Source organism: Trichomycterus rosablanca, chromosome 3 (genome assembly GCF_030014385.1).
Source record: "Trichomycterus rosablanca isolate fTriRos1 chromosome 3, fTriRos1.hap1, whole genome shotgun sequence".
Lineage (NCBI taxonomy): Eukaryota > Metazoa > Chordata > Actinopteri > Siluriformes > Trichomycteridae > Trichomycterus > Trichomycterus rosablanca.
In genome coordinates, this window is record NC_085990.1 from 10,987,854 (window position 1) to 11,014,931 (window position 27,078).

General features: G+C 43.0%; 1 protein-coding gene across 4 annotated transcripts in view; it reads left to right on the forward strand.

The window, feature by feature from the left end:
• The window catches only part of grb10b (growth factor receptor-bound protein 10b), a 102,140-nt gene that overhangs the window by 12,578 nt on the left and 62,484 nt on the right, over positions 1–27,078 (forward strand). For 3 of the 4 annotated variants that reach the window (XM_062992649.1, XM_062992653.1, XM_062992652.1), the window contains exons 2-3: positions 13,001–13,067; positions 26,152–26,245. In XM_062992649.1, coding sequence (XP_062848719.1) covers positions 13,017–13,067; positions 26,152–26,245 — 145 coding nt within the window. In that variant the 5' untranslated portion in view covers positions 13,001–13,016. Of the gene's footprint in view, positions 1–3,042; positions 3,230–13,000; positions 13,068–26,151; positions 26,246–27,078 lie in introns of those variants that run through there. The other variant, XM_062992651.1, reaches the window with a different exon arrangement.

Consider the following 27,078-nt stretch of genomic DNA (forward strand, 5'->3'; position numbering starts at 1 on the left):
CGTTATATCATCGATACCTGCACACATGTGCAAGTCACTCATACTGTGGGCACTGATGCACTCTCATATTATGACTGATGTTGGGTTTGCACTTTTCTCTGCTAACAGTCTGGATAGTACTTTTAGTCTCTGGTGCTCAGCGAAATTGTGGATTTATGTGAACACAGCACACAGTCTTTCTTTGCTGACAATTAATATTTAAATAAGGAGCAGAGAAAACCGCACGCATCACCACTAAGAGACGAATCTGGTGTTGTGAGGAAAGTTTACTGAGCAGAAATTCAACATCCATTCAGATGGTACACCAGTGGTGTTACATAAAAACCTGAACGACTGCTGTCAGGTGCACCCCCTGTCGGCAAAGCATGGTAAAATTCAGCACGTATGGCTCTGTCTTCATTATAAGGTTCATTCTGACCTTGTTATATTAATTTCTGTTGTGAAGAGAAGCTTTGAGATACAGGTTGCATTTGTACTTTTTTACATTTGTTAAAAAACAATACATTCTCAGGGCGCTCAACTGGTGCAGTGGTGAAACACGCTAGCCCACCAGTGCTGGCTTGGATCTTAAAACTCTCAAGTTTGAATCTCAGGTCTGCTATCAGCCGGCTCAGCGCTTACAGAGACACATGATTGGCTGACTTAAAACAGTTGTGAATCTACCCAGATGTAAGCAGTCTGATAACATTTCTTCGAACCCTCAGTAATACATTTTTCAGGTAAAGATCTTAGAATACATGCCATAATGCCATATTATAAAGCGAACGTGAGGAAGAGAGGAATTAATGCTTCTAGGACCAGATGTGGATTCTCACAAACAGCTATGCTGTGATGCTTGTGAATCCTCCACCTCTTGTGCAGGTACCTCGACCAGAGATTGCATTATGCAGCGGCACTGAGGAGAAACCCGATCTGGCCTGTCCTCCTTCAGAGCTGGTGGGTAGCAGGCTCAAGCTCATCACAGTGTTGGACTAGCGTATTAGGCTGCAGAAATCTTACTAATTCTCCTGTGTTTAGTCTTTAATAAAGAATGTGTCTCTGTTAGGGTTACAAGCTAGAAAATATCTACAAAAAATGACTAAACAATGTTCTGGAAGGGTTCCAAACATTTTTCATTGTACTGGTTTTTACACAACCTGTAAGTATCCGGGCCACTAGCACTAATGCCAAAGAAAACATATTTTAACAACTGTTTGCAAAGCCTAATCCTCATGATATCATACTGAGGTGCTGCCAAAAATGAAGTTTGTTTAGAGAAAGAATAGGGCTTAGCCACATGATTGCTGTTAATACTGTGGAACTTATTAAGAACTTGCTTTATGAATGGACTATACCCTATAGCCTAAAAACTTGCTCCTTGGCCTGTAACTGGCCTTTCTATTTCTGTAACCTAAGCCTGCTCCCTGGATCCATGATGCAGCAGTAGACTCATTTTGCTACAGGCAGATTCCCTTCTGACCCAGATTAACCTGCTAATCACGAGGTTGCATGTTTCAGCGATGCAGCCTACGTGTGGAAAGTCATCAGGTAGCTTCCAGACCTGATCACAAAAAAAAATCTGGCCTGGTCCCAATTTTTGCCACAAGTCCTAAGCCCCTTAAAGTGCACATTTCTGTGATATGGTTTAATAGTGTAGAACGAGGTTGTTCAGCTCCAAGCTGTCAAAGACACAAGAATAGAATGTGTTTATTACATTTAAATCATAAACAGGGAAACTTGAGCTTTTCTACAGGCTCTACTTCAACAAACTCTGATCCTATTTGTCAGCCGTAAGTCAAATACAGAGGTGTTTAAAGTTTGCCATTGATATGAGTGGAACTCTTCTCAAACCTTCACTGACGGTCCGTAACCTTGGTGTTGTTTTTGACCCACTGCTTAACCTTAAAGCCAAGAACAGCTTCCTCACAAAAAATCTTTCATCTACATGACACTGCAAGACTTAAAAGCTACAGAGACTCTTAATTCATGACTGGACTACTGTAATGTCCAGTTCATTGGTCTTCCTTTAAAATCCGCCATCTAGAGCAGTAGTTCTCAGCCTTCGTTGGGTCTTTGAGAAAAGACAAATATTTGATTTGCCACCACAAAAGTGCAATGGTCAATATACAGCGACTATGAATATTCTGATTCAGTTGTTGATGCAGGTCCTGCTAAAGTGAACCAAGGTGAGGAAGTGCCCCCTGTGGCCACCCCTAAATACAGAAGCGGGCGAAAGAAAAAAATCTGACTAACAGGGGGTTCCTGGTTCAGTTTTATGAAATCTAAATTTCAAATGTGAAATTCAACACCTCACATCAATATTCATCCTGGCTGCTAAATTGACCAGTTGTCAGTATTTAATTGGTAAGCCATTGTAGCTAATCAAACCCTGCCTGGCTTGATTTTTAGCAGCTTTGTATGGCCCATTCATCTTAACTTTACCATCCAAGTCCATCAGTCAATTGAAAGCTTCTTCAAGAAACTCCCACCACCAGTGTACCAGATGTAAACCCACTACATCAACCAAAATCTGAAAATACCAAGATAATACATCTTCAGCAAGGGTTTATCGAATTTCCCATGAGCAAGAACACAATACCATTTGCCATGCTTGCTGAAAGCGTAATAATATCATTACCCTTGTCAAGGGGGTCCCAGAAAATACACTGTGAACGGGTTGGAGGGAGCATGTGTTAGGCAAATATACCCTCCGTGGATGTGCTTGGGATCCCCAGCAATGGAAGATTAATTGGCTGTGGTAAATTGGGAGAAAAAGGGAGAAAATGCATAAATAAAATGGTAAAAATGTATAGAAAATTAAAATAACACTATTAAGTGGCTGTCTGTCAATAAATCTTGACCATTGTATATCAAAACAAACAAAATACACCTAATCTTGCAGTTGTAAAAATGGATCCATTCAGCGTTTGCTTGGAGATTTTACATTCTTGACTCCACTTTTCCTCCAAGAAGTTGTTTAACAAAACCAGGTTTGGATCAGACCAGGGTTCACCTTGACTAACAACCCTCTTTATTACCTTTTTAGCAGATTGTGTTTTGGTTTTGGCAGATGCAGAAGGTATCGGAGCAGAACCCGGGTTTATCATTGGTTCAGTGCAGTAGCCTGCGTGTGTGTACATGTTCGATAGCCTGGAGATAGAACCTACAGAAAGATGGAGCAGAAGTGCTGATGTAGGAGATTTGGGTGCTGCGGTCATGCCACATCGACTCTAAGCCTGTCAGCACGCCTGTAAGTCGACACTTTGCTTTTTGCTTCAGGTAATCTGGTTCCTGACAGTCTCGTGAAGAGTATTCTGATGGTCTAAATGGCTGTCTCATGGTTTGGGGGTTGGGGGTGGGGGAGTATGACTTGGAGGTTCAATTTTTGCACTTTATGGACCGTTTGATCTTTTACTTTGTTTACCGTTTCTTAATCTGCACTCTCACTTTCTGCCACTTTGGCTTTATCCGGGTGCTCACGTCACCACTTGGGAGAACTCTGAATGGTTTGCAGTGTGCATTTATCTGCTTGTTGGGGGTTAACGGGCGAGCGAAGATGGTGTGATCAGTCACTGATGAGGGGTCTCGCACTATGGAATATCCATCACAAATCCAGATGTTCTCTCATAAATAAATACACAACTTCATACGCAACTGCTAAGTACAATTGATTACACATTTCCCGAGAGGTGCCGGGTTTGATTTCCAACAAGTTCAAGGCCCCATGTTCACATACTTTTTGTACATGTAATAAATTGATCTCAATACCGAATACAGAACCGGCCTGGTTCCACTTGCCAAGTTTAACCGAGCATTGTCAATCCAAATCCTGATCCAGTATATTACACTGAATGGTCAAAAGTATCTGGACACCTGATCATGAGCTTCTCGAACATTTCATTTCCAAACCATGCCCCCCTCCACTCTTTTAAGGATACATTCCACAGGATTTCGGATTGGCACTGATGTTGGACGAGAATGCCTGACTCATAATCGATGTTCCAGTTCATCCCAAAAGTGTTTAACTGAGTTGAGGTAAGGGCTCTGTGCAGGCCGCTGGAGGTTCTCCTCAGCAAGCTCGTCAGACCTCGTTATGGTCTTCACTTTGTGGAACTGGGAGGAGTCTTTTCCAACCTATTGCCACATATTTGAAAACACAAAGTTGATTTTATACACCTTTTTAGTAATTAGGAGGGGTATCCACATCCTTTTGACCATATATTGTGCGTATGCCCCTTTTTAGGACATTTTTTTTAACGTCTGCCTTTACAGTAGGTATATTTGAGCATTTTGCAGAGCTATAAGAATAGAGTTACAGGTCTTTCCAGGAAGGGATCTGCTTAAGCACTTCAATTAAATTTAGAAATGCAGGAAGCTTTTAGTGCTGCTCAGTCCTCGTCGTCTACGTGCTCAGGAGCTGTTCATTGCGGGGCGTCCTCCCGGTGAGGCACGATGTACTCTTCCTGACCCCTGCCTGATGAACCAAACTCGCTGTAACCTGTTCTAAGTGATGAGGGGAGAATTTCTGTGAAACTGCTCCTAGATAAAGATGACGATGCTAGATCAGATCTGAAGGTGGCCAGAAAATCACCAGACTATACAGGAACCTTAAGTCGGGTTAATGAGCCAGATTGTAGCAGCATCATCATCCTGAAATATGGGGACACGATCATAAAAAAGTGTCTGCACCATAAGGTGCACCTAGTCTTGTAAAACTACCTGAAATTCTCTGTTTTGTGACTGATGTACCTGCTTTGCGACCTCTTTGGAACTCTTAGTGAAAGACTTTTTATTTTATTAATGGATTTTCTCTTAATTTAGTGTAGCCACTTAGGCTTCTGCTGCTGGGGACCTCTATCATGTCTGAGAAGGGTGTATTTGCCTGACACACGATTAGTCCATTGACCCCCTTTTATTTTACCATACTTTGGTGAATTGGTGCCAGTCTCGCGCATGGAGAGTTATGCACTGATCTCCGCGTTCCTCCACTTTTGCCCAAGGCGGACACCTCCCACTTTTTTAGTCTAGTCTTTTCCCACCCAGCAGACTAGCAAGCCATTTTGTCTGCCACAGGCACTGCCATTTGTGCAGGTTTCCAGATGCTTCATATTCATGACATACTTTTTCATGTCTTGGATTACATCTGAACATCTGGACAAATTTATTCTTGGCATAAGGCGACAGTTCAGAGTTTCTTTCCACCCATGCCAAAAAGACCACTGTTCCATGCAGCTACACTGATCAGTCATAACATTAAAACCACCTCCTTGTTTCTACACTCACTGTCCATTTTATCAGTCCACCATATAGGAGCACTTTGTAGTTCTACAATTACTGACTGCAGTCCATTTGTAGAGAAACAGATTGACTACAGTCAGTAATTGTAGAACTACAAAGTGCTTCTATATGGTAAGTGGAGCTGATAAAATGGACAGTGAGTGTAGAAACAAGGAGGTGGTTTTAATGTCTTGTCAGTGTATAGGCCCATCGTCTGGCTAAGGCACATCTTTCTCTCTACTCTACCCTCTCTCTCTCTCTCTCTCTCTCTCTCTCTCTCTCTCTCTCTCTCTCTCTTTGTCTCGCGCTCTCTCATTCACTCCCACAAAGTGCACTTTCACCTACAAATGAGTGTGGCACTCAGCTGCTCTCCTCCCTGTACCATGCATGTTAAAGAATGCGCTTCAAAAATACCCCTCCCCATCCTTCCCGTCACACACAGTTTAGAAAACTTAGGGATTTGTATCTGATTTGTCTGATTTATTCACGAAAAAAATAAATTTTCAGTTTAAAGCTAAAATACCAACAGTTCATAAGTTTCCATCCCATTTGTGGGCAGCTATTACAGCCAGTACTCATCAGACAGTTTTGCACATCAATAGATAGCAGATTTTGCCAGGTTTTACAGGGCTGTGCATTATGTACCTGTTGCCATATTTTACAGTAGGGATGGTGTTACCTTTATTACCTTATTTTATTTTGTTTTTTGTTTTTCAGAGCCCAAGAGTTTTTGCCACTTAACTGGAAAATCTTTCTGACTTCTGCTACCCAGTAAGAGTAGTAATTAGGCCCCTTTTCCACTGCACAGCACCTTCTGGAACATTACAGTACACATCCAAGTCTAGAATTGTCTGTGCTGTACATAATGTGCATGTAGGAGGAGTCGCTGGAGGTGAGGATGTGACCGCATTCTAGACATACACTGAGAGCGTATATGTGACTGTAACTCTGAACAATAGCAGCATTAACAGTTGCAGTTATTGTGGAGGTTAATTTTCTGGAACCCTGCATATTTTTTACACCTTTTTTACACCTTTTTAATACAATTGCTGCAGTGGGGATTTAAACATGATGTCTGTATTGTCTCACTTCAGTTCCAATTCTGTTTAACCAATCAACGATCTGCACTATTTCTCGCACCACCCATAATCCCAGGTGAAGAAGGGTAACCAAATATAGCTCAAGTACAGTGCGGGTCACATAACACTTAACAGTGTTAAAACCTCTTTTTTTCACCTACGCAACATAGCTAAAATCCGCCCATGTCTTTCCCAGACTGCTGCTGAAGCACTAATCCATGCTTTCATTTCTAGCAGTTTAGCTTATTGTAACTCTCTTCTTGCAGGCATCAGCTCTTCTCAGATTCATAAACTTCAGATGGTCCAGAATTCAGCTGCCCGCCTCCTCACTTACACTCGGTCCCATCACCATATCACACCTGTTCTCCAAAACCTCCACTGGCTTCCCATAAAATATCGTATTCAGTTTAAGATCCTTCTCCTCACATACAAAGCTCTCAATAATCTTGCTCCGTCCTATCTCTCTGACCATGTCCACATCTACAAGCCTGTGCGCGCTCTTCGTTCATCCACAGCTGGTCTGCTTACCGTTCCCTCCTCTAACCTCCATAACTTTGGTGATCGAGCATTTTCCAGACTTGCTCCACGCTTCCTGTTTATCATTGTTTACTTGTTCCCTGTATTACCAATTGTACTCTGTAAGTCTCTTTTATATGTTGTCACTTTGACTTTTTTATCATTGTTTTCCTGTTTGTTGTCATTTATTTGTTCCTTGTATTACTAAGTGTTCTTTGTAAGTGTCTTTGGGTTGTTGAAAAGCGCTATATAAATGTGATGTATTATTATTATTAACAGTGGAAAAACGTACCATATTATAGGGTACCGTGCAGAGGAAAATGGGCATTAGGGTTGAGTTGCCTTTTAAGTTTGGAGAGGCGACCCAGGCCTAGTGTTGCTTTAGTTTTATTGTATTCTCTACTGTTGGGTGGCACGGTGGCTCAGTGGGTAGCACTGTTGCCCCACAGCAAGAAGGTCCTGGGTTTGATTCCCAGGTGGTGCTGTGCATGTCCTTTCTGTGTGGAGTTTTACATGGGTTTCCTCTGGGAGCTCCGGTTTCCTCCCATAGTCCAAAGACATGGAAGTGAGGTGAATTGGAGATATGATCTTGTGTAACCAGTAACTACCTGTCCTGTCCTGAATGTAACCAAAGTGACGTTAAAATACTAATAGGGATGTAACGATACACTCTACCCACAATGTGATTCACGATACGATTTTTTCCAGATTTTTATTTTTTTTCCCATTTATTTTAATTGTCAGATCGATTTGAATCGTGGAATTTTTGAATCAGTTATTAACTGTATCGTGGTGCATCGTTACATCCCTGAATACTAATATTAATAATACTAATAAATAAATCATTCTCCACTACTCTATGATGGACCAAACTGAGCTTAGTTAGATGCAGCCAGTTATTAAATTCAGGTGCAGTTATTTTTTTTACAGTGGTGATACGGGTGTTGGATAACTTAAGCTTTATTTTTGTGATATGTTTTGTTCATGTAACTATTTTATACCAGAGACTAGGGCTGGGCGATTTTGCAAAAAAAAAAAAAATCTTTTTTTTGTTCTTGTATAATGCAATTAAAATAAAACTCAAATTTATTTTTTTGCATCGGAATTAAAGGCTGCAGAAGTGCAAAAATAGTAACAGCACCACTTATAATTATCCTTTTAAGGGAGTCAAACTTTATAACAATAACGATATCACAATAATTAACAATAATTAAAACAAAATAGATCAAAATTATCTATATCCTTATCTATCTGTATCTAAGAATAGCTCACAAACAACTTTTATTTTAAATAATGTTCAGCAGAACCTCCTTACATTAGGAAAAAAACTACAAAAAGTTCTTTACAGGTTTCTTAAAAGAAAGCCTGTACTGTGCTGTTTCCACCACTGAGTGAGTCTGTATCAGTATCTACATTGGGGGGGGCATCAAGTGATCACTCAGCTCAGCTTTGATTTTGTCCTCTTGTGATTTGGGGGGTGGATACAACATTTTAAACATTTAAGGATGTGTAATGTGTCATTTTAGTCCCATAAAACTTTCAAACTGTATTAACCACTATTATGTGTCGTAGAATGATTCGATTCTATTGAACGGCCCTTTAAGCCAAAATAAAGGAACCGATTCGCGCATTTGGGAGTCGTTACGTACATACGGCTCTTTAAAAGGAACCGAGACAAAAGATCCGACTCCGTATCGCAGAATTCACTGCAGCAGTTTCCCAGACGCGAAAACTTTCCCTGATTTATATTCCGCGGGCGTCTGGTCAGTTTCTGCTTCGTGACATGTTGGTATTTTAATTAAAATATAAAGTATGTAAACAATCGCGATTGTCACATTCTAACATCGGGTGAAAACGTTCATGCGAATTAACCGAATTAATCGTGAAAATCGCCCAGCCCTACCAGAGAGTGACTGGGAGTACTGGCTTTTTGCTGCTGGGTTGGACCGTGCATGTCTGGTTAAATCTGCTTATGCAAAATATCCAAACCTTTCATAGCGCTGGTATGTATGGTACTTGTGGCATGCGCACCTCCTGGGTAGCTGTTTTGATTTCGGACAGCCGCGGCTATGAATAACACAAATATTTTTAAGTCCGGCCCGATTTGGAAGAAAGAATTTATGACCTCTTGAATGCAGCATAGCTGGTATGGGACGGCCAGAGACCTCAGCAGGCACTATTTAGAAGTTAGCTGCACTTTTGCTTTGGAGGAGCCAACAGAAACATGTCATCATGCTGGCACGGCGTGCCGCCTCGCCCATGTTGTGGCCCTATTTTTACTGCTGCCTCCACGTTCTTCGAGCCCTTTAACCCAGATGTTGTAGCCTGTGGGAAGTTCAGTGCGTCTGTGAGCCCCTCACAGACGCACCCTCCCGGGCCCCTCCCGGTCATCTGTGGATTTTCCCACTCCTCTGAAGATGAGTCTGTGTCCCGATTGGAGGGGAATAAAAGGGCATTTTAAGGATTTGTAAAACATCAGGAGCTTGTTAAGGGTCTTGGAATATCGTTCCATGGAGGAATTTGTTTTGCATATAAACAATGCTGTGGAAAAAGTAATTGGGGATTTCATTCACATTTTTTGCATTTAGCGGACGCTTTTATCCAAAGCGACTTACAATTTTGACTAAATACAGTTTAAGCAATTGAGTGTTAAGGGCCTTGCCCAGGGGCCCAACAGTGGCAACCTGGCAGTAGTGAGGCTTTACCCTGCCTCCTTCTGATTACTAGTCCACACAGACACAGGGAGAGCATGCAAACTCCGAACAGAAAGGACCCTGGCTGCCCGTCAGTGGAATTGAACCCACACCCTTCTTGCTGTGAGGCGACAGTGCTACTCACCGCACCGCCACCAGTTAATCATCACAGACTTAATCTGACTGCTCACCTGATCAATATGATTAAACATTCTATCTTAATAGGAGTGATCTCTTTCACAATGACTGTGCCCACACCCACAGCGCAACACAAAATAGTTTGATAACCAAGAAAATTATGTCAATACAGAGGAACCTCGATTTAACAGACCTCCATTTAACAGATTTTGGATTTAACAGACAAAATGTGGAAAACCGAATGTTGGGTCAGATTGTTTAAAATTCCAGCAAGAAGCGTAAGACCTGTAGTTCAGTAATTGTCCACTAGCCGGCGCACGTCTCTCTGTTTAAATGAGTGATATGCTTTGTCTTGCCTGGAAGCTTGCTTTGTTCTCGCCTTTTTCTCTGTGTTATGCTTAATTTTTGCGAATTAAATCACAGCCTATCACCAGCACTGCTCCAGTAGCCACCAGACTCGGAGTAATAGAGACGATCAGGGCAAAAAAAACCCAAAACAAAACATCTCCACCACACAGGGTAAATTAATCTTCTCCCCAGTAGGGGAGCGCAGAGCGCAGGGTCAGCCATTGTACGGCGCCCCAAGGGCCCAACAGTGCTGCTGGGAGAGCAGAGCTGGGAGTTGAACTCTCAACATTTCAGTTGATAGCACAGAGCTCTACCCACCAGGCTACCACTGTAATATGCCTTGGCTTTCACATTCTCTATCAAAGCAGCAGACATGGGATGATCTTTTGAATGAATGGCGTTCCTATTTCCAGTACAGTCATAAAGTCTTGTCGAAATGGGATCAAACGTTCTGGCGGGTCATGGTGGCGCACAAACTTACTTACGACTCTGTGTTGTTTTTTCCCACTTTAATTATTCATCTATCTGTAAAACAACTCCATTCTAAAAGATTACAAGTTTAAAAACATTATCTAGTATCTTCGAAAGTTTTAAACAGGATCTAATAAAACTTTTGCTGACTTTCCTCAAAAACCAGCGGCGTCTGGCGTGGCTCTCGGTGTGAAGTACAGAACGGGACTGAAAGTGGGTTGTATAAACTAAAGCTCCAGAGCTGCCGGCGAACCTGCTGTGCTCCTGTTGCTGCACACTTTCACTACACCATAAATCACGTCACTTATATCCACAGTGCACAGCGGGAACAATAAATCCTATATTCTTATACAGCGCTATAAGAACTGCTCCTGTCCCTCAGGGGTGTCAGTGCAACAAATCACTCAACACTTCAGCCTAAACCTGAATCTTCATCATTGAGAGGATGCAGAAGTGTTATTGAGAAAGCTGGTTCTGCTGGAAAGACAGATCCCCCTTCACACCCTTTTTCCATTGTTACAATTTGGATGTACCCAGTACCCTTTTACAGTTACAGTTCTGCCGTTTGCACGTTCACAGGTTGGCACGCACCTTCCGACCGCAGTGGATTTTTACAGAACTCCTCAGCGTGGCCGCTCAGGTGGCGCAACAGTAAAACACGCTAGCACACCAGAGCTGACATTTCCAACTCGTCGGTTCGAAACTCAGCTCTGTCCGCCCAGCCCAGCCGGATGGCAGAGCTGAGATTCGATATGATGTATTCAAAATCCCAGCTCTGGTGTGCTAGCGTATTTTAAAGCTGGGTCACATGAGCGGCCCTACTGCGACCCATTTAAAAAAAAAAAATGGCAATTGCTTTTTTTGCTTGATGTCAGTTAAACCAGGGATAAAAAAAAACTAAAAACTGGGTCACAACCCTTAGGTGGCCCGCGGGCCGGAAAAAATGGGACGCAGTGGGAAATAATACTTTACATTTATTTACATTTTCAGCATTTAGCAGACATTTTTATCCAAAGTGACTTACAGTACTGTGACAGTATAGAATCTGAACAATTGAGGGTTAAGGGTCTTGGTCAAGGGCCCAATAGCAGTAACCTGGCAGTGGTGGGGCTTGAACCAGTGACCTTCTGATTACTAGTCCAGTACCTTAACTGTTAGGCTAGAACTGCTCTCTATATAATATATAAAATAATAATATAATAATAATTTAATAAATTTGTCTGTGAACGCCCCCTTGTGGAGGCCTTATGTTACATCTTGTATAAAGATAGTAAGATGCATTGTTTGTGTTGCCAGGGTCGTGTAAAAAATTAAACCATGGCAACCAGATACCCACAATGCAATGATGACATTGGTGATAACAGGGTGATAAGCGTTGAGCAACAATAGGCGAAAAATCGCTGTCAGTCTGAACGTAGGGTTAGAAAGAACCACACTTCTCTCTCAGGATTCTTCCACCACTTGTGCCAGTACCTTGACCAGACATTAGGCGTTCACAGACAAATTTATTAAATTATTATTATATTATTATTTTATATATTATATAGAGAGCAGTTCTAGCCTAACAGTTAAGGTACTGGACTAGTAATCAGAAGGTCACTGGTTCAAGCCCCACCACTGCCAGGTTACTGCTATTGGGCCCTTGACCAAGCTGTGAACAATTCTTAATATGGTTGTCCACATTTAGTGCATATTTACATTTTCAGCATTTAGCAGACGCTTTTATCCAAAGTGACTTACACAATGAGCAGAACACGATGAGCAATTGAGGGTTAAGGGCCTTGCTCAGGGACCCAACGGTGGCAACTTGGTGGTGGCGGGGCTTGAACCGGCAACCCTCTGTTTACTAGTCCAGTACCTTAACCACTGAGCTATCACTGCCACTATTAAGTAAATCTAAATGGGTGAATACTCTCATCATTATACATATTGCGCACTGAACAGCTTGGATCATGGATCCATTTTTACCAGTCTATTTGTAACCGGGCTGCACTGGGATTTCTTTTCTGTGCTTTATTTTAGCACCATGGTGAATAAGAATCCAAAATAATACTGTCTGGTCTGTCATCCTCAGGTGTCCCTCATTGACGGTGTTCTCCAAATTTTGTAAACCTACAGGGACTATGTTTTGACTATGTTTTGGGTGTTCTGACTCCAAGTTAGAACCCTGTTCTGAGGTATAAACCCACATATGGAGAGGGCGTTGTTGCAGATAATCGAGAAACTAACCACCCTTTTTCACTCACAATCAGTTGTTTGTTGAGCACCAGGCCAGGCTGATGGCACTGCTGAGACTTAAACCTGGAAAATCAAACTCTCAGCAGCGGTGAGCCAGTCGTGTCCCCATGAGTAACCTGTACTAGGATGTCTGGTGTTAATTCACATGTTGATTACTGCTCATTATTGAACTGACTTGGTACAAACTTTAAATCAGCTGTGAGATTTCTTTTGGGTGTAACTTATAATATTTCTGTTTATTTTCTCTGATCTGATCTGCAGGTGAGACATTGATGACATGGCTGTAGCTGAATGTCCGGATTATTTCATGCATCAGCCCAAATATAAGGTAAAATATATTTTTTCATCATTCATCTTGTGTAAATGCTTCTTTCTGAACAGGGTTAATGGGGATCTGACACTCGATTTACAGAAGGTTTAGGAAGATCAGGATTGGTTGAGATGGGTGAGCTGAGCAGATTGAGTGTTTTTAGCTTACACACTTGGTTGTGAATGGCATCAAGTTAAATGTCTGCTGCTTGCACCACCTCTATGCTGGATCGCGAAGAGCTACCCCCTGCTAACCCCTGTACAGTTGCAGGTCATTTCTTTACACCAGCCAGCAGTAGATTCTTAAAGAGAGCTGTATCAAATATGGAGATTCACACTATGCACTGTGTTGCTGTTGCAGACAGGATTGAGGAGGAACCTTATTCAACCTTCCATCTTTGAGTGTGTGACTAGGCCGGCAGCCCCACTGACACATGAGTTCTCAGGCATGATTATTATTCTTATTATATTTTTAGGATAATCTGTGTCTGCTTTTTATTAACTGCCAGTGTTTGGTTCCCACACATAACGTGTCATGTATGGAGAGCCACACTAAGCTCCATGTGACCCACCTCCCCCAACATTTGTGCCAGTACCTGGACACTCTCAGGGGCCCTAACAGACCTAAATGACCTTTCCTCCCTCAAATTTCACAGTTCGTGGCATGATTTTCACGGCCATGAATTAGGTAGGGCCTTACCTATAAAGAAACAAATAGACCCCCACTTTGACCTTTTTTTCTATTTTATTTATGCATTTTCTCCCATTTTCTCCAATCTACCATAGTCAATTTTGTCTTGCTGCTGGGGGATCCCTGATTGCAGTAGGGGTGAGTATATTTCTGCTCACGCCTCCTCCGACCTGTGTTCAGCCCTTAGCGGAACCCTTTTTCACCTATGCATTATGCACAGGCGCCTCTCTATCTGCTAATCAGGGTCCTTACACAGCGTTTAAAGACCCCACCAACATAGTCCGGTCATCCTGCCCTAGCAGAACCGTTATGCCCGCTAGATGGCGCCCAGCCGACCGGTGGCAACGATGAGTTTCGAACCGAGGAGTTCAGAATCTCGGCGCTGGTGTGCTAGCGGAATATCCCACTGTGCCTCCTCGTCTTTGACCTTTTAAAAAACAATTATTCAGCCATTATGATAGCCATAGAAGCTGACATGCGTTAAGAATCAAACAAACAATCGTGTAGTGTGAAAACCACAACGACTTAAAAGACTCCCGATTACAAGCGATGAAGTTGTGAAGTGTGAACTGTACAGCGGTCTGAACACTTTAAAAGTCATGTAGTGTGAACTTAGCATTAGGCTCCCTGTAAAGTTTGCCGCTGGGAGCTGTAAAGATGCAACACAGGGCAAGTAAGTATATTTAAATAGGGACAATGCAAGCGGGGAGAAATTTGCCGATGCACAAACCAGTGCACCAAAGTGTTAACACCGATAAAGATTAAATCCTCTCCCTGACTGAAAGGCGTCAGGGTATGAAAGTGCTGGTTGTTGGTATTTTGATGGTACTTGTCGCAGCTTGTAGATTTAGTAGCCGGGTCTGAATAAAGCCGGGGAGAAAATAAACGGCCGTGGTGTGGATGTGCATTCCTTTAGGCTGACCGCATCTGATTCACACGGCGTAACCTGACGTAAGAGTATCTAAACAAAAGCTTAACTGGCTTGTTTTGAAGGCCTCTCTGCGCCATTGTGTGCGTCCACGTGCGGCGGTTCGGAGCCAGTGGGAAATATCCATCAGCGGCGTCACCCTGTGGAGAGCTGGCTACGCCGCCGGCTCTTTATTTAACCGCTGCTGCTCTACCACGGTCCCTCTGGTATGTCGTTCCAGGAGAAAGAGACGCGGATGCTTTTAAATGAAATGCCCGCCGCTTCACAATTACTGCCTAGGAAGGACTTAGACCCTGCATTTCACAGCAGTGGGAGAAACTGGGAACTGAGGGTACGAGGATTTTCGGGAGGAGGGGGACGGTGGGACTCTGGTTTAGGTCCAAGGTCCAAGGTTTAGGTCCATTCAGCTTGGCCGGGAATGCAAACCAAATTCCACAAAAACTGTCCCGAGTCTGCAGTGTTTTCCACACACACATTATTAAACCTGACCGGAGACGGATTCATCTAGTGCCAAGTGCCCAATGTGGTCAAAAGTATGTGGTCACCTGACCCTTAGCTTGTTGGACATCCCATTCCAAAATTATGGCATAGTGGAGTTTATATGGAGTTGTCACCTGTTTGCCTTATTCTGAACGTGGGGGCAGATATAAATGCATAGATTTTGGACTGCATCTGTGGTAAATTATGCCCATAGTCAGAAGCTGTTTGTAGGGTTTGTATGGATGAGGAGTGCTTCAGACTAGCACCTGTGAACACCAGCCATATAGCTTATGTGTTTTTTCACTACTTGTGTCAGTGACTTGACCACACAGAAGCAGTGATCTAGATAGATAGACAGACAGACAGACAGATAGATACTTTATTGATCCCGAAGAAAATGAATTATCTAACCTTCCCTCATACATGTTGTGTGTGTTGCGTGCCCAGCCCAGCACTTCTGAGACTTGAACTGGGAAGACTGGACTTTCAGCAGTGGTGGAAAGCTCAGCCAACCGAGCGGCCTGTTTGTATAATTTCAGAAGCATGTTTGTAAGGTCAGATACCTTACCCTACATACCCTACAATACCTTTCCCACACGGATAAGAAGAGCCTCAGACTAACACCTGTGAACACCAGTTAGAGATGGAGCCTTACAGAGAGCCGTACCACGTACAGAGTCACACAATAGCTTATGTGTTTCTCCACTACCTGTGTCAGTGACTTGATCACACAGCAGCAGTGAGATAGATAGATAGATAGATAGATAGATAGATAGATAGATAGATAGATAGATAGATAGATAGATGAAAAGATAAACAGACAGACAGACAGACAGACAGACAGAAATATATCCTTTATTTGTCATATATACATATACAGGTGTACAGTACAATGAAATTCTTTCTTCGCATATCCCAGCTGATGTTGGAAGCTGGGGTCAGAGTGCAGGGTCAAACAGGGCAGACAGGGTTAAGGGCCTTGCTCAAGGACCCAGCAGTGGCTACATAGCAGAGCCTGGATTTGAACCGCCAATCTTCCGGTTGATAGCCCAAAGCCCTACCCACTAGGCTACCACAGGCCCCGTAGATAGATAGATAGATAGATAGATAGATAGACAGACAGACAGACAGACAGACAGACAGACAGACAGACAGAGATAGATAGATAGATAGATAGATAGACAAATAGACATAGATAGATAGATAGATTAGATAGACAGAGCTAGATAGATAGATAGATAGATTAGATAGATAGATAGATAGACAGACAGACAGACAGACAGACAGACAGACAGACAGATGATAGATAGATAGATAGATAGATAGATAGATAGATAAAAAGAGAAATAGACAGACAGATAGATAGACAGACAGACAGACAGATAGATAGATACTTTTATCTTTATCTTTAAACCTTCTGACTTTTCCCCTCCTCATATACATGTGTGTTGGGTGCTCGACCAGGCTGATAGCACTAGACTGGACTTTCAGCCAATCGAGCGACCTGTTTGTATCAATTTATTGGTCTTTTGATAAATGAAACAGTGGTATTGATGTTTTAGACCAGGGGTGTCAAACTCAAGGCCCGCGGGCCAGATCCGGCCCGCCGCGTCATTTGATCCGGCCCGCGAGAGCTTAAACGACTGTATGATTGTTGTGATGGTTCGAGTCGTTACAGAGACGCTCCTGCGCCTTTAAGAGACAACGTGACATCGTAGTCATGGCAACTAACTTTAACCTTCGCTAAGAAGCCATGTGACTTTTACGGCAAAAGAACGCGGGGTAGCGTAGTCAGTAATGTAAACAATAATAAATAAATACAAATAATTATATTGCAATATAATACCCAAGCATCGTCTGTAAGTAGTGGCGTTTATATTCTCAGTTGTTAGTAAATGTTTAGTGAGTATATCACAGCGTTTTAGTTACAAATTTACCGTAATTAAATACTGTTGTTACGTTACTATAGCAATTAGTATCTTTACACACAATTTTTACTCGTTATTTTACGTTTGGTTAAATCTCATATTGTACCAGATGTAACACTTGACTACAGCTGTGTGCTTTTACTGTATTAAGTTCTTTATTGTTTTTATTGTTTGTATTTTTACTTCATTTTGATGCACACAGCTGGGAAGCAAATAAATCGACTGTATTCTGAAGGAAGCTGTCTGTCTGTCTGTCTGTCTGTCTGTCTGTCTAGCTGAGAAAGGGGGATAAACTATTAGTGAGGGCAGAATGATTGTCTTAAAAATACACTGTAAAATCCTAAATAAACTGCATCTTTCAAAATGCAGGCTGATTTTGTGACCTGCAAAGTGACACATCCCGCCAGTAGATGATGTTACACATATTTACACATGATCCTAAAATGTACAAAAAGATAATTAAGAAAATTAAGCATAAGGAGGAAATTTAATGAAAGTGAAAACAAGTTTGTGCTTCAGGAAAAGAAACCGGTGCGTCTCTTGTGTTATGAGGCCGTGTCTGTGGTAAAGTAGAACAATATAAATGCAGAATTCAGCCTCCAAGAAAAATAGCAATGTGACTGCAATCACAGCAGGATACGTTACAATCGGCCCTTTGAGTGCCACCATAATGCTGATGTGGCCCTCGGTGAAAATGAGTTTGACACCCCTGTTTTAGACTGTTTACATGTAACATGCTAGGTTAAAATAATTGTTTTTCTTGCATTTCCACCTTTTATCTTTCAATTTAGTCATTTCCAATTCCCGTTTGGTAATCCACTGCTACTTGCACATCCCTCGATCTAATCAGAGAGCTGGATCGCCACATGTGGCCGCTTCTTGTCACCTGCCAGTGTTGGGTTCCCACACAGCCATACTGCATGAAGAGAACCATGCTAGGCTCCATGTGACCCACTCCCCTCCCCAACACACACATTGCCTATCACAGTAAAAGTGGGAAAAGACCATGTCCCATCTTCCCTCCCTCAATCACCGCCAACTGTGTTTGTGTGGATGCCCGGCAAGGTCTGCTGAGATTTGAGCTCGGCAATGCCAATGCCAGACCTCAACACCACTCACACGCCCAGATTAAAGTAAAATACCCGACCCTAACCCTACTCTGAACTTGCAACATTGTATTATGTGCTTTCTTCTTTTGTTTGATATGTTAGCATAAATGTTTTATAACCTATTTCTGCCCCCTTATTGTGAAACATTCACACAATGGGACGAGAAATGAGCTTGGCCTGCTGAATTCCAAAACAAGACAAATCTCATTTTAAATTTAAAACCAGGCCTTGGCTTACCAATCATTACGAAACAATATTTTCTCAGCAGAGTCCTCGCTGGTTTCAGGCCCGTACTGGTCAGAGGCGTGACGCAGTTGACGGATCTTTTTCTGAAACGTGGGTTGGTCTGTAGATTCATGTGCGCGCTGTTTAATCCATTACAGTCCCTCCTGCTCCCCTGGACACACCAGCGGCCCGAGGGCCGTAAATTTTTCGCTGTGGGTTTTCTACATGTTTTCAGAGTGAATCAGGCTGGCTTTTGGCAGCATGCGGTTCCTGTTCCTGGAAGTCAAGCTCCTAGTTGTTGGTATTTCTTGGAACTGGCAGATTCAGGATCTGCTGCTTTTATTGTGTTGTCTTGAGCTAAAAGTGGTTTTTTTTTTTTTTTTGCTTGGGGCTGAATCAGAATAGAGGTGCTGTTCACATGCAACCAGGCCTCGCTGTCTAACAACTAACCTGAGGTTCATATGCACAGTGATAAATTACTGCTAGAAATTAAAACATAAACGATGTATCAAGCTAACATTCATTTCAACATTCTAATGATGGGAAACTTGTGTTTACAAGTCAGTCAGTAATCGGATTTTTTAGAGAGTCGTGGTGCAACTAGCTGTGGTGATGCTCTTCTCGTTCAAGTAGCAAGGTAGTAGCATTTTCTCCTATTTTCTCCCAATTCAGCGTAGTGAATTTGTCTTCCGCTGCTGGGGGATCCCTAATTGCAGTCAAGCTGGGTACATTGCTGCTCACGCCTCCTCCGACCCGTGTGCAGCCCTTGGCGGAACCCTTTTTCACCCCTGCATTCTGCACAGGCGCCTCTCTATCTGCTAATCAGGGTCCTTACACAGCGTTTGAAGACCCCACCCACATAGTTCGGTCATCCTGCCCTAGCAGAGATGTGTCTGCTGCAGGCACTGCCAATTATACCCGTTAGATGGCGCCCAGCCGACCGGTGGCAATGCCGAGTTTCGAACCGATGAGTTCAGAATCTTGGCGCTGGTGTGCTAGTGGAATATCCCGCTGCTGGGGATCTTGATTGCATTCGAGGAGGGTGTATTTGCCTGCTACATGCCCCTTCAGATGTGTGCACGGGGGTCTTCAACCCCTTTTTTTTTGGTCGAGATTTTGGTGGATTTGCCCATGAGGCTCATCCACTTCTGCACAGGCACATCGGTCTGCTAACCAGGATCCTTACACAGCATTTGAAGACCCCACCCACTTAGTCCGACATTTTCCCACCCAGCAGACTCTGTGGCAAATTTATGTCTGCTGCAGGCACTGGCAAATGTGCCCGCTAGATGGTGCCCAGCCGACCGGTGGTAACGCCGAGATTCGAACTGGGGTGTGGTGTGCTAGCGAAATATCCCGCTGTGCCAATGGCTACATTTTAAAGACAGGTTAGCTTTTTGCTTTTAAGACGCAGGGCAGGAATACCTTACACAGGGCGCCAGTCCATTGCATTGTTTCGCCCCTTATTCGTGATGACTCTTCTATTCATTTAAATGTTTTTTTACCACCAACATTGATTAAACAAACACATATTTGTGGCTAACTGGCTAAAACTGGGCCTTTTCCAAAGCATTTCCACTGCAGTTGAATCCAGTGCAGATTTGCATGTCGTAGTGAACCACTTTTTTTTCACATTAAAATCTGTCATGCAAAACCATAGAAGGTTTTTTTTTACTTGTGTGTTTTTGCCAACCAAAATGTGGTGTGCGCTTATTTTTCACTTCCCAGCACACACACACTCATCACACCACAATAACTTTATTAATCAATAATAAAGCTGAGCGTTTGGGGTGTGAAGCTAATCCAGGGTGAGATTTACTCTGATCTGCTGAGTCGGAACATAAATCAGATTTAGCTTCACCACATGTCTGACGTTTTGACACCATGTAGAATGTTTTTATGCACTCGTACCACAGGCTGTATTCACTTCTCATTGGCTGATTGATGTTATCTTAACATGCCAGTGTTGAAATAGTGATGGGAAGATGGGATCAGCTGGGATCCAAATGGTCATTTTATGGGCAGAATGTGCAGCTGGCTAATTTTTTTTAAATTAAGGCCAATACATGAACCCCCTCAACCTTCCCCCTTCCCCACCTACACATTTATATTACCTGATTTAACAATCATATACAGTGTATCACAAAAGTGAGTACACCCCTCACATTTCTGCAAATATTTCATTATATCTTTTCATGGGACAACACTATAGACATGAAACTTGGATATAACTTAGAGTAGTCAGTGTACAGCTTGTATAGCAGTGTAGATTTACTGTCTTCTGAAAATAACTCAACACACAGCCGTTAATGTCTAAATAGCTGGCAACATAAGTGAGACCCTCCCTGGTGTCATGTGTCAAGGTCCCAGGTGTAAATGGGGAGCAGGGCTGTTAAATTTGGTGTTTTGGGTACAATTCTCTCATACTGGCCACTGGATATTCAACATGGCACCTCATGGCAAAGAACTCTCTGAGGATGTGAGAAATAGAACTGTTGCTCTCCACAAAGATGGCCTGGGCTATAAGAAGATGGCTAACACCCTGAAACTGAGCTACAGCATGGTGGCCAAGGTCATACAGCGGTTTTCCAGGACAGGTTCCACTCGGAACAGGCTTCGCCAGGGTCGACCAAAGAAGTTGAGTCCACGTGTTCGGCGTCATATCCAGAGGTTGGCTTTAAAAAATAGACACATGAGTGCTGCCAGCATTGCTGCAGAGGTTGAAGACGTGGGAGGTCAGCCTGTCAGTGCTCAGACCATACGCCGCACACTGCATCAACTCGGTCTGCATGGTCGTCATCCCAGAAGGAAGCTGACGCACAAGAAAGCCCGCAAACAGTTTGCTGAAAACAAGCAGTCCAAGAACATGGATTACTGGAATGCCCTGTGGTCTGACGAGACCAAGATAAACTTGTTTGGCTCAGATGGTGTCCAGCATGTGTGGCGGCGCCCTGGTGAGAAGTACCAAGACAACTGTATCTTGCCTACAGTCAAGCATGGTGGTGGTAGCATCATGGTCTTGGGCTGCATGAGTGTTGCTGGCACTGGGGAGCTGCAGTTCATTGAGGGAAACATGAATTCCAACATGTACTGTGACATTCTGAAACAGAGCATGATCCCCTCCCTTCGAAAACTGGGCCTCATGGCAGTTTTCCAACAGGATAACGACCCCAAACACAACCTCCAAGATGACAACTGCCTTGCTGAGGAAGCTGAAGGTAAAGGTGATGGACTAAACCCAATTGAGCACCTGTGGCGCATCCTCAAGTGGAAGGTGGAGGAGTTCAAGGTGTCTAACATCCACCAGCTCCGTGATGTCATCATGGAGGAGTGGAAGAGGATTCCAGTAGCAACCTGTGTAGCTCTGGTGAATTCCATGCCCAGGAGGGTTAAGGCAGTGCTGGATAATAATGGTGGTCACACAAAATATTGACACTTTGGGCACAATTTGGACATGTTCACTGTGGGGTGTACTCACTTATGTTGCCAGCCATTTAGACATTAATGGCTGTGTGTTGAGTTATTTTCAGAAGACAGTAAATCTACACTGCTATACAAGTTGTACACTGACTACTCTAAGTTATATCCAAGTTTTATTTCTATAGTGTTGTCCCATGAAAAGATATAATAAAATATTTGCAGAAATGTGAGGGGTGTACTCACTTTTGTGATACACTGTATGTAGCCCTTACCACAGATCTTGTTTGCTTCAAACCGGAATAGTCATTGACCTTTTCTTAATTCTATTTATGCATTTTTCCCTTTTCTCCCAATTTAGTCATATCCGGTTACCCTTATTATATCTCTCCTCCACTACTGCAGACCCCTACCCTGGCTGAATAGGGTTGCACCTATGTACCTATGTATTGACCACCCAGCAGAGACCATATATTCAGCATCGATGAGGAAACCTTCCGGCTTTCCCACCTGTCAGACATTTGCCTATTGCGTCTGCGTGTATCCCACATAACAGAGAGTCATTTACTTACAATGATTTCTTATTACAATCTTATTTCAAACAGAAATGATGTGGATGTTTTGCCTCATGCTCCAGTATGAAGATAAAACTCTGATTATTGTCTTATATAATGACACTAATGCTGTCAGGAAGAGCTTTAATATTCCGACCGCTTTATTCCTTCATTGTACCTACACAAGGTAAAACACGCTAGCACACCAGAGCTGGGATTTCGAATACATCGTATTGGCTGTTGTTCATAGGGTAGGACAAGCCGGATAGGGACCTCATAACTGAGCAAATTATGACCTCTGCTGGCTTGGCTGGTTGATGGCGTCTGCACAGAGTCGAGGAATAATGCTAAACTACATGCACAAAGCTGAGCCGCATATGAACTCGCCTCACGCAGGTGAAAAGATGCAGTCGGCTACTGCGCACGTGTTGGAGGGGGTGTGTGACAGTCTCGCTCTCCTCAATCGGGGAGGGGGTCAGCTCCAGTAGAGAGGAAGCATAATGTAATTGGGTATAAATTGGACACGCTAAAAAATCAGGAGAAAAAGGGAGAAAATGCATAAAAAAATCATGGTAAAAAACCATTTGAACCATGGTTGATTACAGGTAACTGAAATCTAGGGAGTACACTACACACAGTGTGGCATCCCACTCATTACTTACAATGATTTCTTATTACAAACAGAACTTATGTGGATGTTGTGCATCATGCTCCAGGATGAAAATGAAACTGATTATTATCTTATATAATGACATTAATGCTGTTTCTTTATTTTTCCATTAGCATGTTTAGTTAGCGCTTGGAATGAACTCTACTGACTCTGCTCACTGTGTTTGTTCTTACTGTTTTACATTACTGCCACATTTACTAGTTACACTGTTTATTCATCTATAAATGTGTGACTTGTTTATAAACCTCACTGTTGTGTATAGGTTTTAATTGGCTGCTATGAGCATGTTATTGTTTAACTGTCGGTTTAAAGACTTTGGCAGGATTTGCATCCCTAATACAAACCACAGTGTTTGATGCTCTTCTGAAGAAAGCGAAGTTAAAAAGTGTCTACGTTGTAGAAAGTGCAGGTCAGCGTCCAGACGCTCGTTAATACAGGCTGAGGTCAGATTGGGTCTGGACGCTGTGCACAGACAGCACTTAAACACAACAGTGCTGAGAAGCTTTTAATGATTCAGGAGTTGAGATGCGTAGCTGGGAATTTGGAGCTACTATGGTGGAGTTTGATCACGATGCAGTCTGACAGAACGGACGAGTTTCTCCTGCTGTGGGTTTGGGTGGAACTCAGGACAAATCAGTCATGCCTGACTAACTGAACCTTGGCCTTAAGGTGCCGAGGTCAAGATCCAGGACACATAAACTTGCATGATCTGGATTTTAGTTTAAATGTGTCAGAGTTTAAGGATATTTTTAGCCCATGTCATGTTTTTTGTGCAGTCAACTTGTTTATACACGTGCTTGGTAAATGGTTATACACCTGATTAGTTGAAAAAATAGTGACCTCCAGACCTCCACTCTGACTGAGGAGAACTGTGACTGACACACACCCCCTTAAACAGAAGTGCAGTACCGACTGCATCTTTTCACCTGCATGAGGCGAGGTTATACATGGATCAGCTTTGTGTATGGAGAGTCACACCCTGATCCCATTATTCCTCGTCTCTGTGCAGGTGCCATTAATCAGCCAGCAGAAGTCGTAATTGCATCAGTTATGAGGAATCCCCTCCTAAGAACAAGCCAATCCTTGCTCGTGTAGACGCCCAACCTGCCGGTAGCAGAGCTGAGATTCGAACCGACGAGTTCAAGATGCCAGCTCTGGTGTGCTATGGCATTTTACTGCTGTGCCACCTGAGCGCCCAAGCCACCACCCCTTGTATGCGAGCATCTCAAAAAGAATTAATGCTGCTCTCAAGAAAAAGGATCCTACTTTGTATTCACACCTTCAGATTCTATTTCAAAGCCACGAAGCCTCCTGCTAAACTTCACAGCCTTGTTGTTGTTCTATTAAAAATTGTTATGTCTCCTTTTTTGGGCAACAATTATGTCCTTCATTTCATCCACACATGTGGGGCACTCATAAACCAGAAACGCTGGCATCGAAAGGAAGACAAGACCCAGCTTTAATTCCGTATTATTATTAGAGCTGGTACATCCACAATAGAATACATTGACCAGCTTTGTGGTTGCTTTGGGTACAACATCTCCGAACATGGGAACCACAGAACATTCTGTTCCTGTCTCCTGCTGTGACGGCCCCAATCAGCACGGTGGCTTCAGATAGATATCCCACCGTTCTCCTCTTTATAGTGCCGCCAGGAGAAAGTACAGATGGGGTACTTGGATTGCCCAGTCGCTTGTTGCTTGTGTATTGTCCATGTGTCCAGAGAGCAAACCTCCAGCTCCCAGCTTAAAACTTCTCATCATTTAGTGTCCTGGCCCCTGTGAAACATGGCTGTAACCCTGCTGAGACACTGCAGGGGGTATTCAGGACATGATGGAGGGCCTTCTCTACCCCGATCGTCTCCAAAAGAAGGATTATATTACTGAAAATGAGACTTTGACAATGGAGGAGCAACGAAGGAATGTACACACATTTTGGGATGATGCGAAAGTATACAGATCAAGGGATACACAGGTGTACTGTAAATGGCCAAAAGTATGTGGATACCTCACCATGTGTTTGTTGGGCATCTGTGGAAATGTGTGCTCAGTCAGATACTGATATTGGCCTGACTTGGAATCAGTGACTGCAGCTCAGTCCTAAGGGTTGAGGTCAGGACTCGGGAGTGTCTTTAAACCAAGCTTTTCTTCATGTCTTTGTAGACCTTGCTTTGTGCACAGGAGCAGGAAAGGGTCTTCCCTAACCTTGCGTTTACATTTACATTTTCGTCATTTAGCAGATGCTTTTGATCCAGAGCGACTTACGACAGTACTGTGACAATAGACACTCTAAGCAATTGAGGGTTAAGGGCCTTGCTCAAGAGCAGTGGTGGGGCTTGAACCAGTAACCTTATGATTACTTGTCCAGTACCTTACTTGCTAGGCTACAACTGCCCTAGAGATACAATTAATATTGAGCAGAATTACATTAACATTTTCAGCATTAAGCAGACACTTTCATCCAAAGTAACTTACAGTACTGTGACAGTATAATGTCTAAACAAGTGAGGGTTAAGGGTCTTGCTCAAGAGCCCAACAGTGACAACCTGGCAATGGTGATCCTTGAACCAGTGACCTTTCAATTACTAGTTCAGTACCTTACTCGCTAGGCTACAACACGTTACTTTAAAATTTGTTTAGAAGAGGCGTCCCAATACTTTTGTCTACTGTATTTACCAGGAGAGTCTGGTTTTAAGAAAGCCAGATGGTGCCTTCAAACCCACATGGTCAGCTGACGACTTAAGTAATGTGGTGGATCCAAAATTGTATGGTCAGCATCTGGTGGAAATCATTGGGTCGTATAGCAGCCAACAAATAATATATTGTCCTCCTAGTATCATTATGGACTTCCTCCATGTACTCTGGGTTCTTTCATCTTCCCAAAACATGCAGAAGGTAGATTGACCCTAGTTGTAACTAGCCCTATATGTAAAGGATGATATATGTTATTCTTTAAGGGGTTGCCACACTCTTCAGGGTGTGTTTCTATTTTTTGTGGCATATGACCCACAGCAGTCTTGACCAGGATTAGGCACTTGACATGAAATGAAAAATAAATTTTCTCTCGATAAAAAAAATAATTCTTGTCTTTTGACTCACCAGGACAACGTCGACAGAACCGCCAATCACAGACCAGCAGATCTTATTGGGTCGAGTTTCCAGCAGGCAGCCAATCGGAGCTCTCCTAACCACCAAGGTTAGTGTTTATTTACTCCACACTTCTGTTTACAGTTACACACACTTGAAAGATACTTGTACACTATATAGCCAAAAGTATGTGGACACCTGATCATGAGGTTGTTGGGCATTCTATTCCAAAACCGCAGGTAATAACATGGAGTTGCCTCTATACTGGCTATAACTGCTTCTGTTCTTTTGGGAAGGATTTTGTCTGGGATGAATTTGTGCCCATTCAATCCAAAGAGCGGTTGTAAGGTCAGGCACTGAAGCCTGGCAGTGGTATTGGTAGCTAAGTGGTTAGGGTAAAGGGCTAGTAATCAGAAGTTGCTCATTCAAGCCTCATGTTGGCCTTGTTGGGCTTTTGAGCAAGGCACTTAACCCTCAATTGTTTGCAATATACACCAATCAACCTTAAAACCACCTCCTTGTTTCTACACCATTTTATTAGCTCCACTTACCATATAGAAGCATTTTGTAGTTCTACAAGTACTGACTGTAGTCCATCTATTTTTCTGCATGCTTTGTTAGCCCCCTTTTGTGCTGTTCTTCAATGGTCAGGACTCTCCCAGGACCACTACAGAGCAGGTATTATTTAGGTGGTGGATCATTCTCAGAACTGCAGTGACACTGACATGGTGGTGTGTTAGTGTGTGTTGTGCTGGTATGAGTGGATAAGACACAGCAGTGCTGATGGAGTTTTTAAACACCTCACTGTCACTGCTGGACCGAGAATAGTCCACCAACCAAAAATATTCAGCCAACAGCACCCCATGGGCAGCGTTCTGTGACCTCTGATGAAGGTCTACAAGATGACCAACTCAAACAGCAGCAATAGATGAGCGATCGTTT